Source organism: Pogoniulus pusillus, chromosome 1, assembly GCF_015220805.1.
Source record: "Pogoniulus pusillus isolate bPogPus1 chromosome 1, bPogPus1.pri, whole genome shotgun sequence".
Classification (NCBI taxonomy): domain Eukaryota; kingdom Metazoa; phylum Chordata; class Aves; order Piciformes; family Lybiidae; genus Pogoniulus; species Pogoniulus pusillus.
The window spans coordinates 16,428,035-16,446,094 of NC_087264.1; the positions used below are offsets into that span (position 1 = coordinate 16,428,035).

General features: G+C 42.1%; 1 protein-coding gene across 2 annotated transcripts in view; it reads left to right on the forward strand.

Annotated features, from left to right (window-relative positions):
* CLMN (calmin) overlaps positions 1–18,060 on the forward strand; it is an 84,021-nt gene that overhangs the window by 60,943 nt on the left and 5,018 nt on the right. Inside the window, exons 4-12 of one of the 2 annotated variants that reach the window (XM_064142289.1) lie at positions 656–739; positions 3,650–3,742; positions 5,009–5,199; positions 6,944–7,137; positions 8,029–8,111; positions 9,871–11,160; positions 12,076–12,257; positions 13,563–13,623; positions 17,080–17,141. In XM_064142289.1, the coding sequence (XP_063998359.1) occupies positions 656–739; positions 3,650–3,742; positions 5,009–5,199; positions 6,944–7,137; positions 8,029–8,111; positions 9,871–11,160; positions 12,076–12,257; positions 13,563–13,623; positions 17,080–17,141 (2,240 nt within the window). Of the gene's footprint in view, positions 1–655; positions 740–3,649; positions 3,743–5,008; positions 5,200–6,943; positions 7,138–8,028; positions 8,112–9,870; positions 11,161–12,072; positions 12,258–13,562; positions 13,624–17,079; positions 17,142–18,060 lie in introns of both variants that reach the window. The other variant, XM_064142283.1, reaches the window with a different exon arrangement.

An 18,060-nucleotide genomic window follows, 5' to 3' on the forward strand; every position in this document is an offset into this window, starting at 1 on the left:
ATATACAGTTATAGACAGAAATATGCCAGATAAAAGGTAATACAGAAACACAACTCCCCTCCCCGAAACCTGAGTCCCCAGGAGGGGCTCTCAACCGCCCCTTCACCTTCCCCCTGCCCCTCTCAGCCTTACCCCAGTCCCAAGGAAGAATGGAGGTTCGGCCACGGGGTTAGGAAGCAAAGTGGATTAGTCCAAAATGAAGGGTGAGGTTAGAGACTAAGATGCAGCTCAGCCAGCAGCCCCAGTGAGAGTGGTTATCTATGGTGTTTATTTCTTGTTCCTATACATCTCAGCAAGCCTATGAGCGAAGTAGACATCACCACTGTTTTCCTTTTACAGCCTGCAATCTAGTTCTTCTCACGAAAACATTCTAACTAGGCTCGAACTAGCACAGGAGTGAATAATCTGTGTTGCAGGTCCAAGAGAGTGATAACTTGTGGAGAGCAGGAAAGCTGTTTGTGAACCTTGTTTTGCTCCATCAGGAGCAGAACATGTAGTTGAAGCACTTTACTAATCAGAAATACGGCAATAATTTTGCATAGGTAGCTTTCCTTAGCTTTATGTTGTTAGCTTTATGTTGTCTCTGTGTTTGTAAGCTTCGTATGACAGAGTGAATAATTCCATCATTTTAAAGTGTGGCTTTTGATTCTCCTAGATGCACGAATACAAATCTTCAACCCATCGCATTTTCCGTTTGAACAACATCGCTAAAGCACTTAAGTTCTTGGAGGACAGTAATGTGAGTATTTCTAAAGGCAGGCCCTAGTGTCTTCTGATGTTTGTTGCAGATTTTAATTTCTGTAATTGTAACTAGTCTGATGCACTGCATGTACCTCAAAGGAATGTACTGCTTCAAGGCACTCTGACTTACCTTAGCAGCAAGGCTGAGAAGCCACATGAAAACGCACAATGAGAACGCCTACAGAGTTTAAAACAAGGATTATTTGGTCACGTTAGAATGTAAAAGTTCAGCAGGATTAAAGGATCAGGATCCCAATATTAAAAGAAAAAAGGAAAAAAGAAATGTGAGTAGTTTTTTATGAACTGGATCCTAGTGGCATTACTTAAGTTAGGCTGAAATACTTTCATCAGCAATACTTTCAGCATTACAAATCATGTATCTATCTGGTAAATTGCTGCAGCAGCTGATCATGAGTCAAAGGCAAGAGCAAATTAAACCTGGGATCAGGACATAAATACATAATTCCAAGAATCAAAGCCTCATAAGGATATAATGTCCCTCATCATAGTTAATGTGCCACTACTCCAACATCACTTCCTAAAGTTGTGATTAGGCAAGATCAGACATTGCAGCTTGAAAAGATTCATTCCTTTCAGTTTTTTATTTCTCACTTTTCCCCAAGCCCTAAGGATGTGGCCTGTGTCTTAAAAACTCTCTGCTTGAAAAATGTTGAGCAGTGATGAGGTCACGAGAAGTCCAGCCATGTAACAACCCATAGATATACCTAGAGCATCAGAAAGAGAAAACAAATAGTGGACTATGTCCTATAAAGGACTAAAATTTATGGGTGAGAAGGGATTTGCTGAGTGCATAGGGGCACAACCCTGCCTTGCATGGAATGCTCCAGCAGAAACTGATGTCACTTAGCTGATTCCCTGCAGTGAGCTTAGCTCTTTTCCAGAGATCCTGCAGCAAGCAGTGTGAGTCATTCAGGGGAGTCACTGCAGACCTTGCTGCAGGGATGAACATGATGTGAGGTCTTAGTAGATCTTTTATAACCTGCTTTGTCTTTTTCTCTTGGACAGTATGTGAAAGGTCAAGCAGGTAGCCAGTACCTTTCAGATGTTCCAGTCTCCATTTGTAAACCAGCAGTAGGGGCTGATTTGGCTTAATATATTTCACATGTTCACACCAATGCTGTGAGTGCTTGGCACCCTCATTGGAAAATTCATCCTTTCAAACAATTAACACCAGGCCAAAAAATGAATGTTGAAGCCTGCTTCTAGCACTGGTCTGATACTAGAATTGCCAGAGAGGTGCTGGTTTAGACTGGAGCTGAAGTTCTTGAGTGTGAGGGTGGTGAGACTTTGGAATAGACTGCCCAGGGAGGCTGTGGATGCCTCCTGCCTGGGAGTGTTGAAGGTCAGGCTGGATGAGGCCTTGAGCAGCTGAGTCTAGCTGAGAGGTGGCCCTGGGGAGGTTGGAGAAGAAGATCTTTTTGATTGAGGCCTTGAGCAACCTGTTTTAGTGGGAGGTTTCCCTGCCTATGGCAGGGGGGTTGGAACCGGATGATCCTTGAGGTCTCTTCCAACCTAGACCATTCTATGATTCTATATTTCTTAACAGTTTCCCACTAGCAGATGAGACTCTTTCTGTTGACATCAACACAGAGTTGCAGCTGAAGCACATCTGGTTGCCAGGACTTCACTAAGGGACAACCTAGAACCTCAGTGAGCAAGGCCAGGCAGGAAGAGCCTTGGACATTGGAGACCTTTTAATTAATAGTGCTAAGCCACCTACTTTTCCATGGATTTCTTGTTTCCTTGGGACAGTAAGCAGACAGTGTCTTTGAGATGGGTGTCTGCACTGCACTGGGTGACAAGCATAAGCAGTAGTAAGAGGACAGAACTGACTCTGAGAACAGTCTATTGATAAAGTGCCACTTGCTCACCATTTTGGAGAAACTGCTGTTCAGATATGCTAGATCTTAAAGGTTTTTCCATGCCAAGTACCTTGGAGCTTGCAAGAATTCTGAGCCTTGAAATATGACAGCTACAGGTGTCTTCTTTGCTAAGACTGAAAACTGTTGTGCAAACCACTAGGTAAAGTTATTCTGCTTTCCTTTTTTAAGCTTAACCAAACCGGTTAGTGGAGGGTGATGAAAGTGTTGGCAAAGCGCCTTGGCTGCCAAGAACCTCAGGGTTAGATATTAAACCACAGTGGGTGGAACCCATCAGCAAACGCTTCTGTGGAACTGGGGTTGCAGGGTACAGCACTGCTAAGTGATTGATTCATCATGTACTGGATTTCTAAGTGATAAATGGGCTGAATGCTGAGCTTTAACTTGATCTGGGTGCCATATGTAGTACTGACAGCTTCCCTGCTTCCTCATTCCTCCTTGACCTTTGCCAAAACCAAGTCTGTGTTGTCAGAGAGAATAACATCCTGGTGTTACCAGGTGGAAGAAACCTCAGTGTGGGAAAGTCTGGATTTTGCTTGGATTAAGCAATCCTATCCTTTGCTAATTGATTGAATCAGAACTCTGTGACAAGCTGCATAAGGCGAGATAAGCAAGGAAAAAAGAGATGCGTAGCAAAATGGAAATAAGCTGATCTCAGTAGGGTTTTAATTTTTCTATGAGAACTGACTATCTACTTTTTAAGACTAGGATCACTGTTCTTCAGAATAGGCACTGTCTTGCTCCATATTTGTATGGTGGACATGCATTTGTGGTCCTGATGATGCAGAACTGGGCTCACTTCTGCAGCGCAGCCTACGCTGAGAGCTCGAGATAATGTTACGTTCCATGAGCAGGGTGGTTGTGATCAGGGCAAATTATCATTGACACAGTATTTCAGCATTGTTTTCTGGCTGGCCAGTCAGTGACAGAAGTCTTCTGGACATATCCAGTAGCCTCAGTGCATTTTTTTGCATTTTCTTTGAATTGATGATCTTTCTTTTCTACAGGTAAAGCTTGTTAGCATCGATGCAGCAGAAATAGCAGACGGAAATTCCTCTCTGGTACTTGGGCTAATATGGAACATAATCTTGTTTTTTCAGGTAATGAAACGTGAATACTTTAATCATAAGTGAACTGAACAATCTTCATGGTATTATTCTATTGCAGCTGAATACTGATTTTTTTAAAATTGATTTTTAATTCTAAAGACCATAATTAAGCATGCTTAAACATGAGCTTTTCTCTCCTAATATACACTAATTTTATACCTGCAGCTGCTTTCATTTTTCTTCATTGGACCTATTTTGGTGTAAGCAGGAGACAATTTAAGCCCTCGTTTGACTTGGACCAGAATTAAAGCTTCAGATTACTACTTCCCCTTCTCTCCTGTGCCTTTTCAGGGTTCTGTTCCAGATTCCCTGGATTTGAACCAACCTCTCAGGTTTGGTTCCAAGTCACAGTTTATTTCCAATAACCCTTTCTGGATTTGGTTCAGTGTGGTGGGAAATTCCATGTAGAACCATTGACTCAACATGGCAAAAACTTGCGACTGATGAAGACAGCCAGTCGAAAGATTCTGAAGGGCCTGGCACTGACAAAACTGATTTGAGCCTGAAAATTGATTTAGTCCCAGTCTCAGATTAAAACAGCTCCCTAATCTACGCATATTATGCAAGTGACCTTCTAGACAATACTGAATTCTAATGAACAGGGATAAAGGATGGAGGTTTCTGTCAACTCTTGTAAGACGGCGAGGCTCTTTCATTCTCCTGGGTTTATTTTAAAACTGTCTGTGGGTTTAAGGAATAATCTCAAAGTTGCACTGGAGTGTTTCTCCCTGAAAGAGCTCCTCAAGCCGAACAGTGGTGCACAGTCCAGATGGACTCAAAGGCAGAGGCAATGCGACCAGAATCCTCAGCAGCAAAGTGCATGGTGGACTGAAGAGCAGCTGTGCAGATAATTTAGCCTCAACTATGAATGCTTACCAAGGGCAGGAGTGCTGCTGCAGGTTACCATTTCTTAACTAAAAGTATTTTGCTCAAACATGTCCTCTGTACATAAGAATTTCAGTTAAACTAACTTTCCTCTCTCAAGGACATGTGGTTTTGCTTTTCACTTAATACAAGTTACCTCAGTTTAGCCTGAACTGGTACCTTGCCCTTTTCCCTGGGATTGGCAGCCAGGCTGTGGTCTGTTGTCCAGCTTCTGTGCTATAAATCAAGAGCTGTAATGGACAGGTCTATAATAATCTCTTACAATTCAATTATAGCACTGTTGTCCTTAAACTCTGTAAGAAAAACAGGCACTGTGTTCTCCATGCAGCTGGTGTTAAATCAGAGCATTGTGTACTTTGTGTTTTATTACAGATTAAGGAGCTAACAGGCAACCTTAACAGGAATTCCTCCTCGTCCAGCCTGTCCTCTGGGCCCAGTGGTCCAGAGTCAGACACATCTCATCCCAGCACTCCCAGTGTGGAGAGAAACATGTCCATTACAGTGAAAGATCAGCGGAAAGCCATCAGAGCTCTTTTAATCTGGGTTCAGAGAAAAACCAGGAAGTAAGCTACCAAAGCCTTCTATAAAACTGTGTTTTGATGCCTGCCCTTTTGAAGCTGAACCTCTTCCTTCTCTTGCCCCACATGTGCATTAATTACTATGTGCTGTGGCTGCTTCTGCTTTCTAAGTTTGCAGGTGCATGGTCCCTGCAGGGAGGTATATTGCCACAGCTGTCTACAGGTCTACAGTGGCTGCCTGACCTTGATGCTATGTGTGCTGCCAACTTCATAATTTGAGTGTTAAATGTTAACTTGCACTAATCTGCTTGGCACTGTCTAAAACAGGATCGTTCCCTCCTCCCTCTACCTCCTGGCTTCTGTGTAGTGTATTTGTTACTTTTTGGTAATTAAAGGGTAGGCAAAAGCAAGAGGCAAACTGAAAAGGTAAATACACTGAAAGACTTTAGCAACAGGCTTTTAAATTATCAGTATCCCTGAGGGAGCTTCTCAGTGCTGTGGAGTGCCTTGAAGGACAAAGACCCCGTTAGAACTCCTCTTCTCTCAGAATTAAAGAGGGGAGTGAATCTTAAGCAGTTTATCACGAATGTGTAACATTCAGTCCCATTTCCACTGATCGACACATCTGTTTCCTGTTTCATAAAAAAAGAATTCTTTTGCCAAAGCACTTTTTCTAGTGATGCTTTAACCTGCCAGAGTTACTGTAAAGTTAAAGAACTTCAGTGGAAGATGACTAGAGCATGTGTAAATGTAGAGTGTATTCTATATACCTTATTACCTAGTGTGATGGCTCCTGTGCCAAAGAGCTGAATATCTCTGTATTTGGCTTTTTTGCCTGTTGATGGATTTTTATGTTCACATCTGCCTGTGAACACCAATGTTACATGTCTAGTGCTGAAGATACAAATTTACGTATTGTTCATATGTACATACTTGTCCTGCGGATCACATCCTCCCTTGGTACTCTTCAGTGGCACTAAGGGTTCTTCTTGTGCAGCTAAACCTGTTCCAGAGAGAAGTGCAGTTCACCACTGCCAGTGCAGAACATAGAGGAGGCACAGTTTTAATCCCAAAATAACACTGATAGTGTCATTAACAGGAAAGTGGTACAAGAAAAGTAAAGACTGTAGTTTTTTTAGTCCAAAGAGCTCAAACTCTAATAGAGTTTTTTTCTTGCAATTGCACTATTAAAACCATAATAGTGTCATTATAATCCTGTTATGCAGTGACCCATGCAGAATTTTCTATTCCTGGGCTGTGTTTCATTGAAAAGCTGATGGTTGATATTCCTCAGAAGTTTTGGTCATCTCACACATTTATCCTTTATACATATACTGACACCACTAGCACGTGGCAAAGGACAGTCTTCTGCTATAGAAGGCCAAATACACAGGAATGTGAATCATTTATGCTTATGTTTTTAAATACTCAAGTCTTGGCAGTCTTCCCAAGCTATGGCATTAAAATGCTGGAGAGCAACAGAAACAGGAATCACAGAGACTTTTGGTTTTGCGACTGTTAAATGTGGTTACTGAGCTCTTGAGGGCTTTGTTTTTACTAACTATTTCCTACAAGTGGATTCATGTGAGCTGTTAACCACACCAATTCACTTTGAATCCTTCTTTTATGGACATATTTTGTGCATTTCAAAACCCAAAAACATTGCAAATGTGACTAATGCAACTCAGCAACCTTACTGTTAACTCTCAGGAGTCTTTGAAAATGGTAACGGCTTTACTTTGGATTTTGTAACACAACCACCCATGTAAACTGATTTAATTCTGTTCAGGTATGGTGTTGCAGTTCAGGACTTTGCCAGCAGTTGGAGGAGTGGCCTTGCTTTCTTAGCTGTCATAAAAGCAATAGACTGTACTTTGGTAGATATGAAGCAAGCGCTGGAGAAATCGGCTCGAGAAAACCTGGAGGATGCTTTCAGCATAGCACAAAATAAGTTGGGTGTTCCTCGGCTCCTAGAACCAGAAGGTAAAATGCCCCCAGCAACTTTATTGGATACCATTCAAACTATAATGAATTCATTAATAGTGCATTGTGATACCTCCCTGTGATTAGGCTGTTGATGTGAGCAGTGTTTTGGGCTGATTGATTAGAAGAATAAAAACTAATTGATCACTGGCTAATAGTCAAATGCTGCCAGTCCTGTTTGCAAGTTTCTTTTGCAGGAGAGGTCTTGCCATCATTCTGGGTATGTACACTGGTTCAGGTTCATGTTCAGATGCTGTGTGACATCTGCAGGTGTTAATCACCACCAAGTTGTGCTGAGAGGTGTTACGGTGCACCATTTTGAAATGCTTACAGCATGCAGAGACTAAATGCCACTTCAGGATGAAGTGTGCAAGTCTACTGTACCAGCAGAATGGGTAGATACCTATTCAAATGTACTTGCATCTCCCAGTTCTTCCTTTTAACGCATATACACACACATGTGTATATTTATAAACATAAGCACATATGTTTCTTGTATATTTAAAAGGAACTTCTTACAGTGTGTTTGGCCTTGGTTTTATGACTGAAAGGACAGATAGGATATTTCTGCTTTCATGGGCCACCTGTTAGAAGACTGGGCAATCCTCTCCAGTGTCACTCAAGATCACTGTCTAGTGACCAACAACTTAAATGACAGTATGAAGGTGGATGAAAAGGGACCCTGATCAGGGTTCAGTATGTGTTTGGAAATAGGAATGGGATGTTGAGAACTCTGAAGTAGTATCAACAGTGGAAAGTACATCTCTTAACTGTCAGAAAAAGGGAAGGGTTCGTAGCTATTATTTCTCTCATTGTGAAGGCAAGACAAATGTCTGATGACCATTGTGCTTTAAAATTGTGTGTGCTCAACACAGTTGTGTGTTTCCATAGATATCATGGTGGAATCACCTGATGAGCAGTCGATTGTGACATATGTGGCACAATTTCTGGAGCACTTCCCAGAGCTGGAAGGGGTATGTGTTTACTGCTGTGTACGTCATGTTTTACATTGGCTTCGATGTACTTCATCCAGTCAAATATTCCTGTAGTTATCTCCTAGATTTCTTTCTCAGATATTAAAATAAACCACAAACTCGGGTGTAATTTTCTACACTTCTGTTTAATCAAATCAATTCTTAAAACACTATAGGTAGAGTTGTGTGTTTAAATATTTCCATCCAATTATAACTTTCAGAGCTAAGGTCTGCTTGCACGGGACTCTACTACTTAGAATCATAGAATCAACCAGGTTGGAAGAGACCTCCAAGATCATCCAGTCCAACCTAGCACCCAGCCCTATCCAGTCAACTAGACCATGGCACCAAGTGCCTCATCCAGTCTTGTCTTGAACACCTCCAGGGACGGTGACTCATCACCTCCCCAGGCAGCCCATTCCAATGCCAATCACTCTCTCCGGCAAGAACTTCCTCCTAACATCCAGCCTGTACTTCCCCCGGCACAACTTGAGACTGTGTCCCCTTGTTCTGCTGCTGGTTGCGTGGGAGAAGAGACCAACCCCCACCTGTCTACAACCACCCTGCAGGTAGTTGTAGACAGCAATGAGGTCACCCCTGAGCCTCCACTTCTCCAGGCTAAACAACCCCAGCTTCCTCAGCCTCTCCTCATAGGATTTGTGCTCCAGGCCTTTCACCAGCCTTGTTGCCCTTCTCTGGACATGTTAATCTTAAATAAGACTGAATTTTATCCCTTCTTCTGTGATGATTCATTGAACTTCAAATTTCATTTTGACTTCTATCTTCTCAAGTTTGAGGGTTAAAATCAGTCTGAATTTAGCATATATCAGAAGCTGAATCTTATCAGTGGAGCCAGTCAAAACTGTTCACTGGGCGCATAATAAACAAGGACCAAGACTCTATTGCATACTTCAGAAAAGCAAAGAATTGAGGTGTAAGCAGGGACAGAGTGTCATGGATTGACAAAGGTCTTTTGGAGAAACAGGGGATAAACTTATAGGAGAATTAAAGGATAGGATATGAAAAACTTGGGGGGAAATGGGAAGTCCCAGGAACTGGAAAGAAAAGAGATGTTCATACGTTGAAAAACTGTTTTGGAAAATGCTTGTACTTCCAGCAAACATAGTTCAACACAGTCTTTTTTGTTTGAAAGCAGCTCCGAGAGACTCAGTGTCCCTTGCGTATCTGGGTAGGTTTTGGTGCTAGAGTACCAAATGGTGGTGCCTACACCTCATATTTCTTGACTGGCTGTTCTAGTTGATATTTATTTTGTAGCTTATAAAATTGGTGGGCATTATTAAAGTCAATGGGATTATTATTATTATTATTATAGAATTATTAGTAGTAGATGAGATTTACAATAAGATTTGTTTAAACTTAGGAGAATTCATCCAGTATATTACTATATTTCACAGTGGACTTAGTGGACATGTTAGTTTCATTATATTCCCAGGGTTTGGGACTGTGTCAAAAAGCCAAGGGAGTTGTCTCCACAGGTGCAGCAGAGAAAGATGGATGCATTAACAACCGAGGAGTAGGCTTGTCTGCATTCTCATCTTCCTGTACAAGTGGCTTCTTGGTGTTGAGCTTTAAGTCACTCGACTTGCCAAATTGGTTTCCCTTCTTTCAAAATAAGAGAGTCCATTAATTTCTCACTCACAGGGTAATGGGGTGATGGGCTACTCTTTTTGTGGTGTTTGGGAAAAGTAAAATGATATCTGAGCTATGATTTATCTTCTAATGGTATTATTACTTTTAGGAAGACTTTACAGATCCTGACAAGGAGCTTCCAATTGAGTCCACCTATGTCCGCATCAAAGACACACCTTCAGAGAAGGAAGGCAAAATACTGATTTTAAGTGAAAGCGAAGAAAACTTGTATACTGTTAACCATGAGAGGAGTCATCCTGCTCCTCCAAAAGTACATATTCATGACACCCCTGAGATAATCCCGTCAGAAAACATTGCTGAAAAATGCAATGGAAAACTGAGTCATTCAGAAACATCTGAAGAGGAGCCTCAGAGGCCTACCTCACTGAAAATTACTGGATCTGTCAGTTTTGAATCCAGTTCCTCTTGGGAGGTTCTAAGTGATAAATTCATGTCACATGAAGGAAGCATATCTGATGATCCGCTGAAACTGAATGATGACCTTTCTCCAGCTGCTCTGACAGACCAGAAGAATTCTGTTGATTCTTTTGAAGACTACTCTGAAGAATTAACTAAAGAAACCTCTACTGAATACGATAATGAAACTAAGAGCCTTTCAGCCAACACTTCTTCTCTGAGTCCATTATCCTGGACTTCAGGTATCCTCACAGATGAATCTGTAAATAAAGTAGAAGAGTGCAAGCCACAGACTTCAATTCTTTTACCAGAAGATACCTCAAAACAAGAAGACACACATAAATATGTTCTTCATCTAAGTGAGGAAACAGTGAAACTTCCAGAAAATGAACATACAGAGCAATCACCTGTCTTAGAGACAAAAGAAACTGAGCATTGTTCACTCAATCTCAAAAGCCAAGAACTATCTACACAGCATGAAACATCTGATGACTCTCTCTCAGATGCACCTAAAAATCCCGATGATCTGGACAGCTGTGATGAAATGGAGTCTCCAACTGAAGTGCTGTCCAGTTCTTCAAAAGTATCCGTAATACCCCACAATCTCTTTTACTATCCACATTATAATGTTCCCATATCAGCAGTTTTGAATGCTTACCTTGAGCCTTGTCTCGAAGGTTATGATACTAGCAATGACAAAGCTTCTTCTGAAACAATAACTGGTAGTTTACATGAGGAGGACTTATTAGAACAGAACTCCAAAGAAGATAGTCCAGAGTCAGACTTAGGAGATAAACTAAGTGTCCCTCCATCAGAAATGGATACTGAGAATGGTGAGGAGGAAACAACAGATACTAACAGTCCTGTGGATTCTTCTGAAGAAAAAGAAGTGCCATTACTAGTAGGGGAAGAGTCAGAAACTGAGAAATCTGGCAAAATGGCCACCAACCTCGAAGATTCCACTGTTCCACAACATCCTGAGGTATTTTATTTTTTTTGATTACCAGCATTGGTTTTTGTATGGGTGGATGATTAGCATCTGACCTTCAAGGTTTTCAGTTGCTTTCATTTTGCAGTGCTATGGAGAAATACGTAGAAAGTACTTGTTGTTGGGTAATGCTGTGTGCCACAGCCCTCTACTGGAATGAATGGAACTGCAGATCCCTGAGGAGATCTGACATTAAAAGAGAAAATAAGCCCTAATACTATTGCAAACAATGTGAATTTTAATTATGTTTTAAAGTAGTTTGAGGCTCCTGTATAATCCCTAGACATAAAAGATTACCATAGAGCATGTTTCTAATAACTTCTAATGAGCTTAACAGGAAGCAGTACTGCTGATATAGAAAGGATACAGGCAAAGCTGGTTTTTGTCTGAATCCAAGTGAGTTTGCCTACCAACACTTAAAGCAATTTCAGTAGCATAAGTTACATGGGTAAAATGGAGGCTTGTCTGCACTGGAGGAGGAGGAGAAAGGGAGGATATTGGTTTAGGCATTTGATTTAGGCAATTTGCAGTGTTTTTCAGAAATAAGTGTCCATTTACACTACATGTAGTTTAGACAACCTGCTTGGATGCATTTTTGGGTCCTGACTCTAGGGCAATGAGGTCAGTTTGCTGTTAGCTGGAAAGACTGACTGGGGATTATTTCATGTCATGACATCATATGAAAAAGAACTGACAACTAATTGTTGGTATGTTGAGCCAATGGTACTTTATCACTCAGTGTGTCCAAAATTCTTTTCAAAAATGAATTGTTGTTTATTCTCTTTAGTTGGACTTCCAATCTTGTACTAAATTCAGTTTAGCCTCTGAGTAGGCTGCACCACTAAGATGTTTGGAAGAGCAGAGAATTGGTCTTGTTGTCTAATGTAAAATGTTTCTTAATTTCAGCAGGCCATAGCAGAACATCTAGAGGATTTATCAAAAGCCATAGAGACACCAGAAAAGAGTAGTAACAGGGAGGAAGAAGGGGAAAGTGTGATCAAAACAGAAGACCTGCAGATTTTGGAAGCTGCCACTTCCTCTCTGCCACAAGATAAACTGGAAGAAATTGCCGATGGTCAGGAATTGACCAGGTATTTCACATGAGCTTTTTCTTACATACACCTAGCTGTTATGAATGCCTAGTCTCTTGAAGTGTGCCATGTCAGTTTCTTTTAGGAGCAGTGTTTTGGGACTCATGGGCTTCTTCCTGTGTTTCTCATAAAGATTTTGAGTGATTCAGTGCCAATGGGACTTTGTCTGATTTTACCATGCAGTTTTGATTTACAAAACCCACTAGCAGTGGATTTTGAATGTGGCAGTGCTATGATTGTTTTCTTCCAACACAGTGTTTTGTAATATAGATGAAGTAATCCATGTGCATTGTGACACCATGTAGAAATCAAACAATGCTTCATTCCAACAGATATTTGTTTATTTGTTGGGCTTTTTTTGCTGTCTCTGAAGAAGTGAATGAGATTGTGGTAGGTTGGCCTTGCCTGGTCACCAGGTGCCTATCAAGCCACTCTGTCACTCTCCATCCTCAGCAGGATGCATAGAGAAAAGATGAAAATCTCATGTGACTCAGTAGGCATGACAGTTCCTTCTGAGACGAATGCTTTAATACAGAGCATTTGTGCCCCTCTCTGCCAACTTCATCATTCCTTTCAGTTTTTTGGCTGACCAAAACATCACATAGTATGGAAAATCACTCTGCTTAGTTCACATCAGCTGTCCCAGCTGTGTCTCTGCCCAGCCTCAGACTCCTGTCCTTTGGGGCAAGGAGGATTGGAGAGACAGCCTTAATGTTGTTCAACCACTGCTGAGCAGTGACTGAAACACTGGTGTATTACCAGGCCTGCTCCAGTTCCACACACGAGGCACTGCCCTATAAATAGGGCTGCTGTGGGAAAAGTTAACTGTAGACCTAGGACAGAGACTCTCAGCTAATTTTACTCCTTCCACCTCAGTTCCCTTTTATGTTCTAATTTAGCTCTTAGCTATTGTATCTGAGTGGGATGTAAACAGTAATTTGTTGGTTCTTACCACTAGCACTCTAATGACTGTGATAAACATTTTCTGTAGAAAAACATTGTCTCCTTCAAGCTCTCTGTTCCCTTCAGGGTCTGTCAGTGCTGTCAAGATGTGCAAAAAAAAATACAATACTTTTTTTTTGGAAAAGATCCCAATGTGAGCATATTAGGTTGGTTTTATCATGGGTCAGATTTTCCCAAGCCTGTTTTTACTGACAGATTCCAGTCCATCTTCTAATACATGCAAAAATGTGTATTTGTGAGTTTGTATAGCTTGCAACTAGCATGTTTAAACACAGAAGCTCTCTTTGAAGTCCAAACAGAGCTTAGCTTTATGACATTAAAAACTTTTTATGTACATTTCAGAGACAGCGACAGTGGTTCCAACGTTTATCTCCGAAAAAGAGCTCCGAATACTTCTGAGAAGGTAAGGACTTGGAAATTTACCTAACATTGTTTCTCTATTTCTCTTAAACTCCCAAAAGTTCACATACTGTAGAAAGGTCTACTCTCTCTATTGACCTCTGTGATAATACAAAAGCTTGGGATTTCTAATAATGTTAGTGTCAAAATCAAGCATCGCTGAAAAGCTTTTCTGAGCCCTCCTGAATAGGTGGAGTGGAACCTTACTCAACCTTGAACAACCCACAAAGGACTACCTAATACTACAATTAAATCTATCATAATTTAGAGGCTTGCTTCATCATAACTACAGAGCTGCAATATATCAGTTGTTTGATGCCACCTTTATTTTCTGCCCCAGTTGTTTTTCAGTTTGTGTATTTTCTGTATGTGCATTGGTTTCCTGGTCACAGCCCTGCAAAAACGCTGGGTGTCTCCTGAAGGGCACTTTTTATGAAAGACTGGACTCTTTCTCTCTCCTCCATAGTACCAATGTATTGTTAGATTGTATTATGTAATAAAGTATCATATTATCTCAAAAGCAGCAGCTAACCCTAAAAGAATTTTAGTTGTAGTGTGAAGCTGCGTCATTAATGGCAGATGTAATCCATACTGGTTTCTCAAGAACATGATACAGAATCATAGAATCAACCAGGTTGGAAGAGACCTCCAAGATCATCCAGTCCAATCTATCACCCAGCCCTATGTAGTAAACTAGACCATGGCACCAAGTGCCTCATCCAGTCTTCTGTTGAACACCTCCAGGGATGGTGACTCCACCACCTCCCTGGGCAGCCCATTCCAATGCCAATCACTCTCTCTGGCAAGAACTTCCTCCTAACATCCAGCCTATACCTCCCTCAGCACAACTTGAGACTGTGTGCCCTTCTTCTGGTGCTGGTTGCCTGGGAGAAGAGACCAATCCCCACCTGGCTACAGCTTCCCTTCAGGTAGTTGTAAACAGCAATGAGGTCAGCCCTGAGCCTCCTCTTCTCCAGGCTAAACAACCCCAGCTTCCTCAGCCTCTCCTCATAGGATTTGTGTTCCAGGCCTTGCACCAGCCTTGTTGCCCTTCTCTGGACACCTTCCAGCACCTCAACATCTCTCTTGAATTGAGGTGCCCAGAACTGGACACAGTACTCAAGGTGTGGCTTGACCAGTGCTGAGTACAGGGGAAGAATAACCTCCCTTGTCCTATTGGCCACACTGTTCCTGATAGAGGCCAGGATGCCATTGGCTCTCTTGGCCACCTGGGCACACTGCTGGCTCATCTTCAGCCTACTGTGTACCAGTACTCTGAGGTCCCTTTCTTCTTGGCTGCTCTCCAGCCACTCTGTGCCCAGCCTGTAGCACTGCTTGGGGTTGTTGTGGCCAAAGTGTAGAACACTGCACTTGGCCTTGTTAAATCTCATCCCATTGGCCTCTGCCCACCCATCCAGCCTGTCTAGGTCCCTCTGCAGGGCTCTCCTACTTTCCAACAGATCAACACCTGCTCCTAGCTTGGTGTCATCTGCAAACTTACTTGTCTAGATCATCAATAAAGATATTGAACAGGACTGGGCCCAGCACTGATCCTTGGGGCACACCGCTAGTGACAGCTGCCAACTGGATGTGGCACCATTCACCACCACTCTCTGGGCCCAGCCCTCCAGCCAGTTCTTAACCCATATCAGAGTGTATCTGTCCAAGCCACGAGCTGCCAGCTTTGCCAGGAGCTTGTTGTGGCAGACAGTGTCAAAGGCTTTGCTGAAGTCCAGGTAGACTACATCCACAGCCTGCCCCACATTCACCAGGTGGGTAACCCAATCATAAAAGGAGATCAGGTTGGTCAGGCACGACCTGCTCTTCCTAAACTCATGCTGGCTGGGTCTGATCCCTTGGCCATCCTGTAGGTGCTTTGCAATGGCACTCAAGATGTCCTGTTCCATGACCTTGCCTGGCACTAAGGTCAGGCTGACAGCTCTGTAGTTTTCTGGTCCCCCCTTTCGACCCTTCTTATGGATGGGCACCACACTGGCCAGCTTCCAGTCTTTGGGAACCTCTCCAGTGAGCCAGGACTGATGATAAATGATGGAGAGTGGCGTGGCCACCTCAGCTGCTAGCTCTCTCAGCACCCTAGGATGGATCCCATCCAGTCCCATGGACTTGTGAGGATCCAAGTGGCTCAGCAGGTCCCTTACTTCTTCCTCATGGATTAGAGGGGGACTATACTGGTCCCTGGCTCCATCTGCCACTTCAGGAGTCCAGTTGTCCTGGAGACAACCTGTCCCACTATTGAAGATTGAGGCAAAGAAGGTGTTAAGCACCTTTGCCTTTTCCTCATCCTTTGTCACTATATTCCCCTCTCTGTCTAATGAGGACTGGAGGTTGTCCTTGCCCCTTCTCTTGCCATTCATATATTTATAAAAACACCTTTTATTCTCCTTACCAACAGTGGCAGCCTAAACTCTAAATGGGCTTTTGCCTCTAACTTTTTTTCCTACAAGACTTAGCAACATCCTTGAACTCTTCCTGTGATACCTCCCCTTTTTTCCAAAGGTGATACACTCTCTTTTTTATCTTTAATTCCTTCAGCAGCTCCCTGCCCATCCAGTCTGGCTGCCTCCCTCGTCCGTTTATCTTCCGGTGCAATGGCACAGCCTGCTCCTGTGCCTTTAGGAGTTCTTTCTTGAAGTAGGTCCAATTTTCCTGCACCCCTTTGCTTTCAAGGGCTTTTTCCCAAGGAACTTTCTGAGTTAGTTCCTTAAATAGGCTGAAGTCTGCCCTTCGGAAGTCCAGCGTGGAGGTTCTGTTGATGCCCCTCCTGGTTTCTCCATGTATTGAAAACTCTATAATTTCATGGTCACTGGACCCCAAGCAGCCTCCAACCACCACATCCCCTACCAGCCCCTCTCTATTTGTGAGCAGCAGGTCAAGCAGGGCTGCCCCCCTGGTAGGCTCCTGTAACAGCTGGGAGAAGAAGCTGTCCTCCTTTTTTTTTTTTTTTTTTTTTTTTTTTTTTGAAGGTTCCTAGGGTGTGTGGAGGACATAAAAAGCCTTTTTAAGTCAGCAGCAGTCTGGGCAGACTGAGCAAGAACAGCAATGTGGCTCTTTTCAGCACAAAATAGAATTCTGCCTGTTGCGGAGCTTGAAAGAAATTCTGCCACAAATGTTCAGTGCAACAGAGGTTTCAGGCAGATCCTTCACTTTTGTAATACTCTCAAAACTACCTACCACAAATCTATATGAATGAGAGGAGCTTTATTCAACTGAATGACGACAGTTGAAATCAAAAAGCTCTTCTTATTTCCAAATCTTTGCTTTTTGGTGTGTGTACTAGACTGCAGGGGTGGGTATGCTGGCAGGGAATGAGTTTGTAAGCACACTTTCATTTTATCTGAGCAAACACTAGCCATACTTTGCATAAAATACACACACAGTTACCACCTTTGTGAGGTGCCAATTTTTGTTTCTAATATAATCTATTCCTGGTTTGATTAAGGAAACCTATGGTGTAAGTGAACAGGAGACAACAGCTGTGGGTGAAAATCCATTCATCATTGGGTAAGTTATTATTCAAACAAAGGAAAGAGTCCATTAAATCCTAGGTGCTTCTAACAAATTTATAAAGGGAAATTAAAATGAACTATAATGGTAGAGTTGTGGCCTCTCTTAGGGCACTGATGAGTTTTTGTAAGTGTGTTTAGACTTAGGGTAATGGATCCTGAATGCAGAGTGTCTATCCCTTTGCTATTAGGGTCTTCATATCTACATGAAACAAGGATCGCTTTAGGTTTTCCCTCTTGGTTGATAATAATACCTCCAAGAACTTCTAATTAAAAAGATGGTTGCATTTCAATAAAGAAAATAGACAAAACATTACTGGGATTCAGTGTTCTGTTCTCACACTTGTGTTAAAAAACCTACCTGAACAACAGTCACAGTTGTGTTTGTTTGCAGACTGCTGATAGTGAGCATGTTTTATTATAAATCTATAAAGGAGTCATAATTTTATAACTCATTACTTTATAACTTGTTTTATACCATGAGTGCACCATGTGCCTTTTCCAAGACCTTCTTTTGTCTTTGTGAGAGCTCAGTAGTTAATGAAGAATCCACTGGGCTTTTTCCTTAATGAACTGCAGTTGGAATTTTGGAGTCTTGGTCCTGTTCTGTTTACTGTTGTGGTATTTGACATGAGAAGTTCTGAAAGTAGATGATTTGGGGAAAGTCTGTCAAGGCAGATACAGTGTCTAAAATTGTATTTGTGTGATATGTCTTGCCCAGATCAACACACCTCTGAGTATCACATGGGATCTTTGTGACTGATGGAAATCACCTTACATCAAAATACTGTACTGTAAAGGCTTGTAGTCAAACTACCTGACAATTTGTCCAGGGTTTTCAGAGAATTTATTGTTATTTACATTAACTCCTAAGGGAAGACACTGCTTAAGCTCTTTATGCACCTCCTAGTCTACCT